The 15,477-nt window shown below is 38.2% G+C and overlaps 1 protein-coding gene and 1 pseudogene across 7 annotated transcripts in view; one reads left to right on the forward strand and one right to left on the reverse strand.

The window, feature by feature from the left end:
* Positions 1-311: 311 nt before the first annotated feature.
* Positions 312-15,477, reverse strand: part of VEZT (vezatin, adherens junctions transmembrane protein) — an 85,620-nt gene continuing 70,454 nt past the window's right edge. For 6 of the 7 annotated variants that reach the window (XM_011990326.1, XM_011990331.1, XM_011990328.1 and 3 more), the window contains 4 exons: positions 13,496-13,689; positions 7,058-7,158; positions 5,200-5,407; positions 312-1,324 (listed from right to left, as the gene is read on the reverse strand). In XM_011990326.1, coding sequence (XP_011845716.1) covers positions 816-1,324; positions 5,200-5,407; positions 7,058-7,158; positions 13,496-13,689 — 1,012 coding nt within the window. In that variant the 3' untranslated portion in view covers positions 312-815. Of the gene's footprint in view, positions 1,325-2,561; positions 2,647-5,199; positions 5,408-7,057; positions 7,159-13,495; positions 13,690-15,477 lie in introns of all 7 variants that reach the window. The other variant, XR_001007165.1, reaches the window with a different exon arrangement.
* On the forward strand, positions 14,416-15,084 carry LOC105546985 (annotated as a pseudogene).

Here is a 15,477-nt window from a genome sequence, read left to right on the forward strand (position 1 = left end):
CATTGTGACCTGTTTATGTTAATGGTACCCAATTATCCAAGGTAAAGTGATACAAGGAACATTTTTCTGCTTGCTAAATTGGGGGTAGGGCCTTGGAGTACAAGAATCCCACTTGGACATCATCACTTTCAATTGCAGAAAGAAAGGTGAAAGTGTAATTCTAAAAAACCGTACAATGTTTTTCTTTTAAAGATCACTAGGACATCTTAAAATTAACTACTAAATATGCACACGAACAAGGAAACATAAGAAATGTCATAACCCCTGCACTGTTGAAACTACTTTTAGTTCCAAACCCCAGCACACATCAATTGTATCAATTAATTTTTTTATTCAGAACCTGGATCTTTGTTTTAAGACTGGTATAAACAAAAATAAAATACAAACAACTTGTTATTAACATAATAGCTGCAGTTATTAACTGCAAGAATACAGTAAAAAGGAGTCATACTAAATGTTAATGTTCTTGCAACAGAATTTTCCCAATCACCTTATGGTAGCAAATTCTGGCAAGAAATGATAATTCATTTCTTATTAAAAATACTTAAAGAATTTCCAAGATTGATCAGTTGTGCCACAAATAAAACAGCAGTTTATTCAAAAGAGCCCTTACCTTTCTCTTATTTTCCTAAAAGATCTGCCATTTACAGGTAACTACTACTTTCAGATCAGTTATTCAAACCAGGGTTCTTCCTGTAAATCCACATCTTAGCTTTATATATAGTAAACTTACACTCATATTCCCTTTCCAGTCTTGAAGCTAAACACTTTTGTAAAAGGAACAATCTAAAATCACTTCATATGAATCTTGGTTCTTACTTTTCTTCTATCTCATTTTTATTTTCTTCTATTATTTGTTCTTCCTCCTCATCACCAAAAGTCTGTTCCTGCATGGTGGTAAAGGAGAGAGATCTAGCAGCCACTTCTGCAGCAAGGCCAGCAGTGAAGGTAAAATCCGGTGACAGCTGTAGCCGTGCCAGCCTCTGCTTAATGGAGGGCTGTAATGAGTCCCTGGGAGTTGGAGGGGCAGTGGTCAGACCACTTCCATCTGCTTGCAGTTCATCTTCACTCTCACACTGGTAACACATTCTTTCTTCTGCTTCTTGGGGGAAGACTTCATTTGAAGAATTATCTGTATTTTTACCTTCTAGAGAGTTTTCACATAAATACTCAGTCCTACTTATTTCATTGTCTGATGTGGTGGATTTACTACTTTCCTCTTCAGTATCATTTTTACTGACTTTTCCCATATCTGAATTCACTGATGGTTCTGAATTACTTATGGGTTCCACTGGGTCTACAGGAGACAAGGATTTCAACACGGCTTCAAATAAAAAAAAAAAAAGAAAAAAGAAAAAAAAATAACTAAGGACCTAGCAATGATTTAAACTTTTAATTCAAACTCTCAGTTTAAGTTTTTTCTTAAAAAGAACAATAAATAAATAAAAGCTAAATAAAACTTTCTAGTAAAATCAATGAAAATTTATAAATCCAGGAAACTTTGTAAGAGAGAAAATGCCTAAGAAATGAAATGAGATGGGGATTTGATGAAGGTTTTTAAGACACCTCACATATTATCTTATTTAAAATATTAAAGCAGTGGTTCTGAAAGTGTGTTCCCTGAACCAACATTATCATTTATCACCTAGGAATTTGTTAAAAATGCAAATTCTTGGGCCTGATCCCAGACCTCCTGAAATGGAAACTCTGGGAGTAGGGACCAGCTGTATTTTACAAGCCCTCATCTTGATTCTGATACACATTAAAGTTTGAGAACCACTGTATTAGGGAATGAGCAGCATGGTTTTCACTGATAATACGTCAGATAAAAGGCTTAAAGTAATCTAGATAATAATAATATCTTCAACATGTATACATGTATATTTACAAGTTAAAACAGCATGGAAAAAATGCAACACACAATTTAACTTACTTGCCAACCACCTCACAAGACCCTAATGAAAGTAAAGCCATAACTTCTACACATTTTGTAGTACCACGAAAAATACAAATGAAATAAAGTCTTCATTCAAGATCAACTATTGTACAAAATATAATACATAAATATAACATATATTCATACGGTAGAAGTTGTCCTTGCAAGGAAAATGCAGTTTTATTTAGCCCCTCTTGATGTTAGTAGGCAGTGGGTTGCTTGCTAGGCAGTCGCTCATCCCAGCATGAGGGGTTAGTACAATACAATATAGTATGAAGCATGACGGAAGGAAAAAAGTGCTTCTCGAAGAGCTGGCGTGTATTTAAAAAACGTTTTTGTAAAACGTGTCCACTTCCAGGAACCATCCCTAAGCTGCAGTAACTCCACTAGAGAAGCAGCAACAACAGAAAAAAAATGGCCACAGCAGGTTCCAGTGCAGACTTTCCCCCTCTAATTCCATGCGGACTTTACCCCTGTAGGCAGAGATGAAAACAGCTCTGGAAGATGTACTGAAATTTTTCATGGGAAAATCATTCTATGGTATCAGCAGCTTTTTACTTATTTTCACAAACTAAAAAACAGCATTGTGACCCTTTCCAATGTAAACTATATCAAAAGCACATACCTGAAAAAGAGATACATTTCTCTCATTGATAAAATCTTTTCCCATAATGTCAATAGCATAACTTTAAAGCTATATGAAGAAAACACTAAACAATAAAAAAGGATACAAGTTTATATACAATGCTATTTTCAGTCTATGTACATTCTTAGTGTATAAATCTGTTAGCTCTTAAAGGAAGCAACATATATTAGAAGTTGGTTGATATTCACAATTATTACTAATTAAATGGGGGGGATATAATCTGTGTAATGAGAGGATCAATTGACCAGTGTGTTAGAATTTAAGCCTCAAGGCAGGTAGGAGGCTTTACATTTTGTTTCTTGATCCGTGTGCTAGGGATACAGCAGAGACTCTAATGTATAACAAGTACTCAATAACTACTTGTTGAATGAGTAATTTGCTGAATGAATGCTGTGGGATAATAAGGCCCCTATTTAAGAAGACTGTAATTTTGTTACAGAGACACACAAAACAAAACAAAACCTTGAACATATAGAAAACAATAGTGCCTAAAATTAATCTCTGATGTATGTAGGCTCAGTATATGAATGAACAGATTGCAGGAAATCAATCTGTTAATCATTTCCCTTCTCTGCTATATGCTTTGGGGCTCAAGACTTCCTTTATCTTTCATCACAATGTCCCTCTAGTACAAGGGTCTGTAGTGTTAGGAGAGGTGGTAGAGCTGGAGCACTCAGAGAAGAATTCATGGAGAAGGAGAGACTAGTAGAGAGGACAGCTTGGTGGAGAAGGCAGAATTTTTGGCAAAGGGGTAAGCGTGAATTTTTTTTTTTTTTTTTTTTTTTGAGAGAGTCTCACTCTGTAGCCCAGGCTGGAGTGCAGTGGCGCGATCTCGGCTCACTGCAACCTCCACCTCCCAGGTTCAGGTGATTTTCCTGCCTCAGCCTCCAGAGTAGCTGGGATTACAGGTGTGCGCTATCACACCTGGCTAATTTTTGTATTTTTGGTAGAGATGGGGTTTCTCCATGTTGGCCAGGCTGGTCTCTAACTCCTGACATCAAGTGATCCACCTACCTTGGCCTCCCAAAGTGTTGGAATTAGAGGCGTGAGCCACCGTGCTTGGCCAGCATGAAATTTTTTCATGAATAAAAATAACAAATTTGTGAACTATAGTTTAATTTGATAAACATAAGAAGACACCTATAGTAAAAACAGTAGAAAATATAATTGGATGGGTGAATTCTTATGATGAAGAGACTTGAAAACAGGAAGAGTTCAGATTCAATACAATAAGGGAGAAATCACTATAGGTTTTAAGATAGAGAGCCATCATCAATGCAGTGTTGGAGAAAAATCTGGAAAGAGTTTGCAAGATAGCTTAGAAGAAAAAGATACTGAAAATAGAAGTTAGCTAAGAGGCTATTTTAATGTACGAGGATAATCTAATGAGGACCTGGGCTATAAAGGGAGCCAATAGGAAGAAAGAGGAATGATAAAACTTAGAAATGTAGATCTGGACAGGGGAGAACATAGGGCTCCTGAGAGAAAAAAAAAAAAGAGAACTGGAGGAACTTTCCAGAAGTATAGGTAATCTATATACTTCTAGTGAGGAGGGAAAAGGAAGGCAGTTGATTTTGAGGGTCCACACAGATACTCTAAAATAGAAGGGAAGTCGTACTCGACCTACTTAGAAATCCATAGGCATTAATTCAACTAAGAATTAGCTAGGTTGATACTGTCAAGTATTAAGCTTCCCCTGATTCCTTCCCCTGTCTCCCATGAATTTTGACTTAAGAAAAGAATGGTGAGAAACAGAAAGGAATTTAAGTCTTTTGCATCACCAGCTATCCCATTCTGCTGAAATCAGAGTATGGGGAGTGTGTCCACAGGCACCCCCCTCCCCTCCCATCTACTAAAGTGCTCAAACCACTTAAATAATGCTAATGATGTGGCTCACTGGTCTAGGTTTTAATTATTTTTTTTCTTTTCTTTTCTTTTGAGATGGAGTCTCCCTCTGTTGCCCAGGCTGGAGTGCAGTGGCATGATCTCGGCTCACTGAAACCTCCGCCTCCCGGGTTCAAGTGATTCTCCTGCCTCAGCCTCTCAAGTAGCTGGGACTACAGGCACGTGCCACCATGCCTGGTTAATTTTTGTATTTTTAGTAGAGACGGGGTTTCGCCATGTTGGCCAGGCTGGTCTTGAACTCCTGACCTCAAATGATCCACCCGCCTCAGCTTTCCAAAGTGCTAATATTACAGACATGTGCTGCCACACCTGGGCCACTTTTTTCAATGTGAACACAGTTATTAGTTTTGTGCTTCACTGAGGTATTTTAAAATATTTTAACATATGGAGAACAAAGTTGAGAATCTCAAATTCACTAAATTTGAAAATAACATTTAAAATATCCCAAATTACTCAACTCACTGTCCATTCTAAAACAAATTTACTAAAAAATTAAATAACCGATATAAAAGTGTGACTTGGTATCTCCAATATGGTTACATTCCTACTCTTTTATTAATCAGATTGATTTAGCATCTAGAAGAAAAAGTACTATGCATACTGGTGGACCCTTATAAAACCCCAAGAATTCTTCAGCTAAAACAACATTAATGGTTCAAGAAAGAGAGTCTCCTACACTGAAATAACCTGTTACTTTAAAGTCAGTGCTTACCATGATCACTAAATAGAAGTTGCTTCCATTTCTGCCTTTCTGCCTCTGAAGCTTTAAATCCCAGCACAGATTTTAATTCTTGGAGCACTCTCTTGGATTCTTCATGCTCACGCTTCTGTCTCTCTTTGTCTTCTTGAGACAAGTAATAAAAATCATCCTTTCTGAAATCACTATCAATATCTATATCATCTACATAAGCTTCTAATTCCTGAAAATGAATAGAAGAAAAAGCACTTTACTTGAAGCAGACAATTCTCTAGTGAGCATTCATTTACTTGCACTTACTTATCTCTGAGATTAAAAAAAAGGACTTGCATTTGGCACAGGTCATTAAAGCAGAGCTAAGAAAAGAAAAAAGTAAATATATACCTATGGATAAATTGAAATCTTCAAAAAAAACCTAACAGTTGATACTAGAAAGCACTGTGGATAAAAAAGTTTAACAACTTCAGTGGTTATTTTTCTACTCTGAGAACATACCATCCACTTAGTGTTACAGCCATTAGCTATATCAAAACCAATCAAAATTAGAAGGGCTGGCAGTTTAGGGAGGTGGTCAGGCATGTTTGTTTTCTTGTGGTTCTTTTGGATTTCCCAGGAAGTTTGAACACTCTTCCAAGGATTAGGGAACACCCCACCTTATGGTCCTCCCTATCTCTAAGACAGAGGGTAGGATGCTTGCTTACCCAAGCAGTATCCTTACAGTATAGGCTCAGGTAAATGACCTGGGATCCTCTAATCAGACGTACCAGCATCAGATCAGATTTAGAAGTCTGTGATAAAAGAAGCAGGCACCAGCTGGGCGCGGTGGCTCATGCCTGTAATCCCAGAACTTTGGGAGGCCGAGGTGGGTGGATCACGAGGTCAGGAGTTCAAGACCAGCCTGGCCAAGATGGTGACACCCTGTCTCTACTAAAAACTACAAAAATTAGCCAAGCACGGTGGCAGGCGCCTGTAATCCCAGCTACTCAGGAGGCTGAGGCAGGAGAGTCGCTTGAACCCCGGCAGCAGAGATTGCAGTGAGTCGAGATCATGCCACTGCACTCCAGCCTGGGTCAAAGAGTGAGACTCGGTCTCGAAAAAAAATAAAAAAGACGCAGGCACCAGGATGTTGCAGATATGTTTCTTGAGGTAGCACTTTTGGAGGTAATTTTTACTATTCAGCATTGATGGAGCAAGAGGCAATATCTCCACTCATTAACTTAGCAATGATATCTCCATTGCAACAGTTCTTTTGAGTGATTTGGCTGTTTACCCTAGCCTCATTCAAGCCTGCTTATCTGGCTCTCTGAAATATTCTGTAAGCTACCTAAAAGTTTAAATAAAGTGTCTGTTAAACTAACTAGGGTTGGTTTCCATTTGCAATTAAGAATACTGAATAGTAACTTGTTATTCAATATACATGAAAAAAAAAATAATGAGTAGATAATATGACCTAAGGAAAAGAGGTTTTTCTTAGAATGAACAAAAGTAATCTTTGTCAATATCCAATGCGATTATCAAAAATTTGTTTTTAAAAGTAAGGTATATCAGTACATGCAGTCAAGTGCACAGGATTTTTACATATGCACACATACCAGTAACTGCTACTCAGATCAAGATAAAACCATTTCCAGCATCCCAAAAGGTAGCTCTGTACTAATTTTCAATGTCTTCAATCACTTTTGAAAGCCACTCAGATATGGACAATTAGCTATAAATAACAACCAAAAAAAAGTCTGCTGGCGGATTCAATGAATTCAGAGTTAAGCACTAAGAATTAATGATTTGATATAAATTCAATAAATTATGCTGTAATTTTGAAGCTCATTAGAAACATAAATCCAACAAGGGAAAGAACAGTAGTTTTCACCCTTACCTGCTCCTCTGGGATTGGATCTTTGTCTGCAATGTGTAGAGTAGGCTGCTTCAAAGGTACTACTGTACAATGTGGGTTTTCACATGCTATTTCAGGCTTGCCTTTAAAAAATGGGAGTAGGTGGGAATAAAGATAAGAAACAGACCACACAGAAACGAGTGAACATCTAATTAAAAATATCCTTGGGGCCAGGTGTGGTTGCTCATGCCTGTAATCCCAGCACTTTGGGAGGCTGAGGTGGAAGGATAGCTTGAGCCCAGGAGTTCAAGACCAGCCTGGAAACAAAGTAAGACCCTGTAGCTACAAAAACTAAAAAAGAAATCAGCTGGGCATGGTGGTGCACACCTGTAGTCCCAGCTACTTGGGAGGCTGAGGTGGGAGGATCGCTTGAGCTGGGGAGATCAAGGCTACAGTGAGCAGTGATCACGCCACTGCACTCCAGCCTGGGCAACAGAGCTAGATCCTGTCTCCCCGCCAAAAAATCCTTGGTACTAATACTTTGTCAATTTCATAGTCCAACTTGTTCTAATAATTTTTTATTTATAAAAAAATAAAGATATTGAAATGAAAAACAATAAATTAGTAGATTTACAACTTAACTTTAAGTCTTTAAACTCTGGGAGAAGAGGACCTGCCCTTCTCTCTTCACCTCACCACAGTATCTGGTACACACCAGGTACTCTATAAATACTTGTTGAACAAAATATTATCATTCACAGCATAGGAACAGTCTTAAGACAGACCATCACTCTTCTTCACAAAATACAAACTTCAATCTTACCCTGAGGCTATTTTAACTCTCAGAAGTTGGAATTGGAAATGAGTTCACAAGTAAATATCTTTACAAGAACACCCAAGTGAGTTTAACTTTGATTAATTCTTAAAATTTGTGTTTGGTATTTACTGACAGGGTTACTTAGTCTCATATCCGGCTGGCTACCATTCATCATTGCCTTTCTACTTATAAAAAAAGAAGTATAGTTTAAACTTCTTGATTTTTACTTTTCAAAAGTAACAATAGTTAAATGGTTTTAAAAAAGAAGTATTTTGGAAATGTTACAAAAAAAACTGGTTAGTTTGTAGGAAAGATGGCAGAATGATTAATAAATTAATAGGAAGCACTAATGAGAGACAGAATAGCATAGTGGCTAAGAGCTATAGAGTTAGTCACACCTGGGTTAAATCCCAGCTCTTGCTGCTTTCTAGTTTAAATTACAGTTAACTGGCCAGGCACAGTGGCTCACGCCTGTAATCCTAGTACTTTGTGAGGCCAAGGCAGGAAGATCACCAGGTCAGGAGTTCAAGACCAGCCTGACCAACATGGTGAAATCCCGTCTCTACTAAAAATAGAAAAATTAGCCGGGCATGGTGGTATGTACCTGTAATCCCAGCTACTCAGGAGGCTGAGGCAGGAGAATTGCTTGAACCCAGGAGGCAGAGGTTGCAGTGAGCTGAGACTGTGCCATTACACTCCAGCCTGAGCAACAGAGCGAGACTCGTCTCAAAAAAAAAAAAAAAAAAGAAAAAGAAAAGGCCAGATGCAGTGGCTCACGCCTGCAATCCCAGCACTTTGGGAGGCCAAGGTGGGTGGATCATGAGGTCAGGAGTTCGAGACCAGCCTGGCTAATATGGTGAAACCCCGTCTTTAATAAAAATACAAAAATTAGCTGGGTATGGTGGCATGCGCCTGTAGTCCCAGGTATTCGGGAGGCTGAGGCAGAAGAATTGCTTGAATCTGGGAGGCGGAGGTTGCAATGAGGCGAGATCATGCCACTGCACTCCAGCCTGGGCGACAGAACGAGACTCTGTCCCCTCAAAATAAATAAATAAATAAATAAATAAATAAATAATTACAGTTATCTGTAGAACAGTGGTGAAAATAATAGTACTATCTTGTAAGATTAAAAAATACATGAAAAGTGCTTAAAACAATGCCTGCTACAGATTACATGCTCAAAAACTGCTATTATTGCCTAATTAGCAGAACACAGATTTCATTATGTCAATGCTGACACCACGGATTGAGCTCTTTGAATGAAAAGAAAAAAAAAAAATCCGTAAGACTATTAACAGCAACAAACAAGTACATTAAACAGTGTGCTGGTAATCCAGCTCTCAAACAAAACAAAACACCCAATTTGCAGCACTTCCTGATTTCCAGTTCCCATGGTGTAAATGCACCCACTGTGACCAATTCTAAGCTACCAATGATGTTAAACTGACTCACAAATTTCTGAATATTTAACAACCTTTGGAGAGCTAGCTCCAGCATGCAATTCATTTAACAAAAATCTAGCAAGAGGACGGGTGTGGTGGCTCCCCAAGCCTGTAATCCCAGCACTTTGGGAGGCCGATACGGGCTGATCACTTGAGGTTAGGAGTTGGAGCCCAGCCTGGCCAACATGGCGAAAACCCATCTCTACCAAAAAACACAAAAACTAGCTGGGCATGGTGGTACACGGCTGTAATTCCAGCTATTCGAGAGGCTGAGGCAACATGATCATTTGAACCTGGGAGGTAGAGCTTGCAGTGAGCTGAAATTGCGCCAATGCACTCCACACTCCAGCCTGCACGACACAGTGAGACTCTTTCTCAAAAAACAAACAAACAAACACACACAAAAAGCCTAAAAAATTTTTTAAAACCCACCAGATTCTTAATTACATGCTTGCAGTAATAGCTTTTACAAACAGCACAGAAGGTTATAAAGTGAAAAAAGCTCCCTGATGACCTTATCCCTCAATTCTACTGTCTGAAAGCAGGGGCTTGCCAAATCTGTCCCACTGCCTGTTCTTGTAAATAAATTTTTCCTAGAACACAGCCACACTCATTTAAGTATAGTCTATGGGTGCTTTCACACTACAACAGCAGAGTAAAGTAGCTGTAACAGACACACCATATGGCCTGCAAGGCAGAAAATCTTTAGAGAAAAAAGTTGCAGACCCTTATCTCAGAGCAATACTTCTCAAATTTCTCAGACTTTAATGTGGATACAAATGACCAGATCTTATTAAAATACAGGCAGATTTAAAGTCAGGGGTGCATTTGTAACAAGCTCTCATGTGATGCTTATATGCTAGTCTGGGGATCACTCTGAGTAACAAGGCCCTAGAGGTAATAAATGTGAAGTGTTTTAAAACGATGTGACACACATACATACACATGTGCATACACATATATTTTTGAGACAGGGTCTCACTGTATCACCAAAGGTGGAGCTCAGTTGCGCAATCATCGCTCACTGCAGCCTCGACCTCCTGGGCTCAATCAATCATTCCACCTCAGCCTCCCGAGTAACTTTTTTTTTTGTAGAGATGGGGTTTTGCCATGTTGCCCAGGCTGGTCTCAAACTACTGGGTTCAAGTGATCCTCCCTCCTTGGCCTCCCAAAGTGCTGAGATTATAGGCATGAGCCACTGCACCTAGCCTGTGATATTTTTAACAATGGGAAACTGTTATTAATTGGAGATTCTTTTCTATGGCAATCCTCGAGTAATGCCAAAGTTATAACCTATTCTCAATGATTTCCTGCGCTTACCACAATATATATGTAGATATATATGTGTATATATGCATGAGTGTGTACATACATCTTTATATAAATTCTATATAAAATATGGAATGATTCATGAATTTGTACATTGTCCTTACACAAAGGACATGTTAATTTTCTCTGTATCATTTCTAATTTTAATACATGTGCTGCCAAAGCCATTCTCCATTAAAAGGTTTTACAAGCCATTCCTCCCTCCATCTCCAGTTCCTTGCAACTACTGATCTGTTTTCTGTTCCTTCGCCAACTAAGAGTGCCTCATAAGTGGAATAACATTGTATGTAGTGGTTTGAATGTGACGTCTTTCACTTGGCATAATGTATCAGAGATTCATTTATCGTATTGTATGCATTGGTAGTTCACTTTTTTTTGTTGCTGAGTAGTATTTCACTGTATGGATGGATGTAACAGCTTAGTCACATCCCAAAGCCTAGCTGCTTCTAGTTTTCAGTTTATGAACAAAATATTTATGTATAGGTTTTTGTATGAACACTAAGTTTTTACATTTCTTGGTTAAATATGTAGGAATGATACTACTGGGTCATATGGTATATGCATTCATAGTGGTTAAAATTTTGATGAAGAAACCATATTTATAAAACCTCAGAGTATTTCTTTACAAAATAATTATCATGAAAGACTTTAAGGAAAAGGAGAATAAAGAGCATGACAACTGAACACCATACACAATCTAGGTCTAGACATATAAAAAATATTGGGACAATCAGGGAAATCTGAATGAGTTCTGTGGATAAAATGGTTGGTGTTCATTTTCTGATTTTGATGGTATACTGTGGGTACATAGAAGAATGTTCCTGCTTTACAAAAATATTTTAGAGGTAATGGGGTTTCAAGTCTACAACTTACTCTCAAATGGTTCAGAGTAACACCACCATCAAAAGAATGACACACATATACAGATACATAGAAAGATAAGGCAATTGTGGCAGAATGTCAACAACTAGGGAATATTGATGAAGGAGACTTTCAACTATTGCAACTTTTCTGTACGTTTGAAATGATTTCAAAATAAGACCTTTTTTAAAAAAGATATGGCTAAAGTACCTGCTTCTTAAAATATTCAAATGAACATTTTAAAAATTTAAACCTGTGTAGTCATGGCCACTGTGAATGTTTTAGTGAGAAAAGTTTGCGAACTATTTGTGTCTTAATCCATATCATTATTATCTATGAACAAAAGCCACACATACAGAAAATAATTAGAAAATGGCTTAATTATCTACCCAATGAGGTGAAGAAAGTTTTCACAGTAATGGTTAACAATAACAGGTAAGTGTTAGACTAAGATTCAACATCTCAGAGTGTGCTAAAGGAGGGGTGAATGGGATGCATCTTTCTTTTTTTTTTTTTTTTGAGACGGAGTCTCGCTCTGTCGCCCAGGCTGGAGTGCAGTGGTGCGATCTTGGCTCACTGCAACTCCGCCTCCTGGGTGCACGCCATTCTCCTGCCTCAGCCTCCCGAGTAGCTGGGACTACAGGTGCCCGCCACCATGCCCAGCTAATTTTTTGTATTTTTAGTAGACACAGGGTTTCACTGTGTTAGCCAGGATGGTCTTGATCTCCTGACCTCACGATCCACCTGCCTCGGCCTCCCAAAGTGCTGGGATTACAGGCGTGAGCCATCATGCCCCGCCTTTTTTTTTTTTTTAACAGTGTCTTGCTCTGTTGCCCAGGCTGGAGTACAGCAGTGGCGTGATCATAGCTCACTGCAGCCTCAAACTCTTGGGCTTAAGCAATCCTCCTGCCTCAGCCTCCTGAGTAACTGGGCACTCAGCCACTCCTGTCACCATGCCTGGCCAGGATGCATCTTTTAACAACCAAAGGTCTTCTGAGTGTTTCTGTTTGTCGAAAATGTACACAGAAGCTCTAGATGTCATATCAGAAAGTTTAATATGCATAAGTATTTGCATATATCAGAGTTTCTTGGTAGATTTATGCTTTGGAGAAAAAATTATTCACAGTTTACATCTGAGATATTAAGAAAACCTTCGGGTAATAAATCAGTAATTAGCATGTTAATATTTCCTTTGGAGAAAGTGAATACTTTTACTATCTAAGGATTTGTTCAAGCTTGTTTAAGACATTAAATAAATTATTACAAATTTAGCTGTAAACACAAAAATAACAGGATGGTAAAGCATTCATTATCTTTAGCAGCAATGCAAATTCTATGCCTAAGTCTGAGTAGCCTAATAATAAAGATCCAAGCGATAAATATGGTACTGGTTTGCAGCACAGTTTTCAAAAATTGATGTGCCAAACATTGAAAAATGAAATCAGTGAGGTAAAAACAAGCATAAAATCGGAGTCACATAAAAGCAGCTTAGTGGAAAAATCTCAAGACTATTTTTTTTTTTAACTTAGTAGCACAAAGCATCTGATATATTATTAAATAATGACACAATGTGTTTAGATCTTAGTACTAAATATGCAGTGCCACCAATTATATCATTTGTATATTATTTTTGAATGACTGAAGAAAGTATTTTATCTTAAAAGAAAAACTCAAGTTCCTAGCCCCAGACTATCAAACTCATTCTTTTATTATCCTAACTGAAAAAGAGTTTCTGGAAGTTCTAATAATAGAAAAATACTATCAAAATTTATTCTCTCATTTCAGTTTTTTTAAAAAAGAGATATGATTCACTGAACTTTCAAATCATATTCATTTTTAATTTACAAAATGAGAGTCAAGAATTGTATTCAGTGTCACTTTGTACATATAAATTCAACATTAAAAAAAAGTAAACTAAGAAATTTTGAAGCTAGTTTCATCATGAAGACAAGAAGTCCACCTAATAAAATCCTACCAGAGTGGAATAAGCATGTCTGTTAAGCATATGGCAAAGAAATCTCTCACAGGTACCTTTTTTATCCGTATTTCTTCGTAGCAGTTTGTCGACCTGAGAAATGGCCTCTTCCCAGCAATTGTTGCTTGCTTGAACGTGGGGCTGAATCAACTTTAATTTCTGTTCTAGGATGGGATAAGCCTCTGACACTAGTTCTTGTGTTTCTTTAGTACAAACAAGCTTTTCAAGTTCATCTTCAAGAATTATTACCCTGAGTCATAAAGAAAAACAGAAACAGATTTCTATAATATGAAATGAAAAATTTATAATTTACAAGGCTTATTTTAAAATAAGCTTAAATCCCAGCACTTTGGGAGGCCAAGGCGGGTGAATGGCTTGAGCTCAGGAGTTCAAAACCAGCTTGGGCAACAGTGAAACCCCCTTTTCACCAAAAATACAAAAAATTAGCCGGGTGTGGAAGCATGTGCCTAAGGATGAGGTGGGAGGACTGCTTGAGCCTGGGAGGTAGAGGTTGCAGTGAGCCTCGATAGTGCTACTGCACTTCAGCCTGGAGGATGGAGTGAAACCCCACCTCAATTTAAAAAAAAAAAAAAAGAAAGAAAAAAGGCTTATAATAAGATGAAAAAAGTTCTGGAGTTGGACAGTGATATGGCTGCACAACAATGTGTATACACTTAATGCCACTGAACTGTACATTTAAAAATGATTAAATGATAAATTTTGTTATATATACTTTGCCATAATTTTTTAAAAAGCTTATAAAGAGTATTAAATATTTATTCAACAAATATTTCTTGCATACATACTAGGCATTTTATGGGCTAAAAAGAAAAAAATAAGCTCATCTCCTATTTATAAGAAATAACAAATGATATTACACATATATGTAAGTAAAATATAACATCCACCCCCCACACTCCTCCCTACCCTTACTTCCCCTGCCAACAACAGCTCCCTGGCTGCCCCCCCACTCGGATGTGGCTCGAGCTGGTGACACACAAGACTAGAGACACCACAGACCCACGACCCGGAGCAGCTTGGAGGCAGTGAATAATAACTCTTCAGGTCTGCAGTAACAAATGGCCTCCAACAAAACCACGTTGCAAAAAATGGGAAAGAAACAGAATGGAAAAGTTAAAAAGTTGAAGAAGCAGAGCCTGATGAATTTGTGGTGGAAAATGTACTAGATCGACATGTAGGGAATGGGAAAGTGGAATATTTCCTGAAGGAATTTACAGATGCTGACAATACTTGGGAACCTGAAGAAAATTTAGATTGTCCAGAGTTAACTGAAGCATTTCTTAATTCTCAAAAAGCTGTGAAGAAAAAGATGGTACAAAAAGAAAATCTTTATCTGACCGTGAATCTGATGAAGCAAATCAAAGAAGAAAAGAGATGCTGTTGACAAACCAAGAGGATTTGCCAGAGGTCTTGATACTGAAAGAATAATTGGTGCCACAGACGGCAGTGAAGAATTGATGTTGCTCATGAAATGGAAGGATTCAGATGAGGCAGACTTGGTGCTAGCACAAAAGGCAAATATGAAGTGTCCTCAAATTATAACTGCTTTTCACAAAGAAAGATTAACTTGGCATTCTTGTCCATAAGATAAAGCCCAATTATTGTTCACATTGTATGTGTGTGTGTATATAGACACATGTATACACACACACACACACACACGCACACACACATAGATATAAAATTTGCGGTTGGGCATGGTGGCTCACATCTGTAATCCCAGCACTTTGGGAGGCCAAGGCTGGTGGATCACCTGAGGTCGGGAGTTCGAGACCAGCCTGGCCAACATGGTGAAACCCCGTCTCTACAAAAATACAAAAATTAGCTGGGCGTGGTGGCAGGTGCCTGTAATCCCAGCTACTCAGGAGGCCGAGGCAGGAGAATCGCTTGAACCTGGGAGGCAGAGGTTGAAGTGAGCCGAGATCAAGCCACTACATTCCAGCCTGGGCAACAGAATACCAGGCTCTGTCTCAAAAAAAAAAAAAAAAAAAAAGGGCGGAGGGGAGCATCTTGGTTT

This window comes from Mandrillus leucophaeus, unplaced genomic scaffold, assembly GCF_000951045.1.
Source record: "Mandrillus leucophaeus isolate KB7577 unplaced genomic scaffold, Mleu.le_1.0 Scaffold377, whole genome shotgun sequence".
NCBI lineage: Eukaryota > Metazoa > Chordata > Mammalia > Primates > Cercopithecidae > Mandrillus > Mandrillus leucophaeus.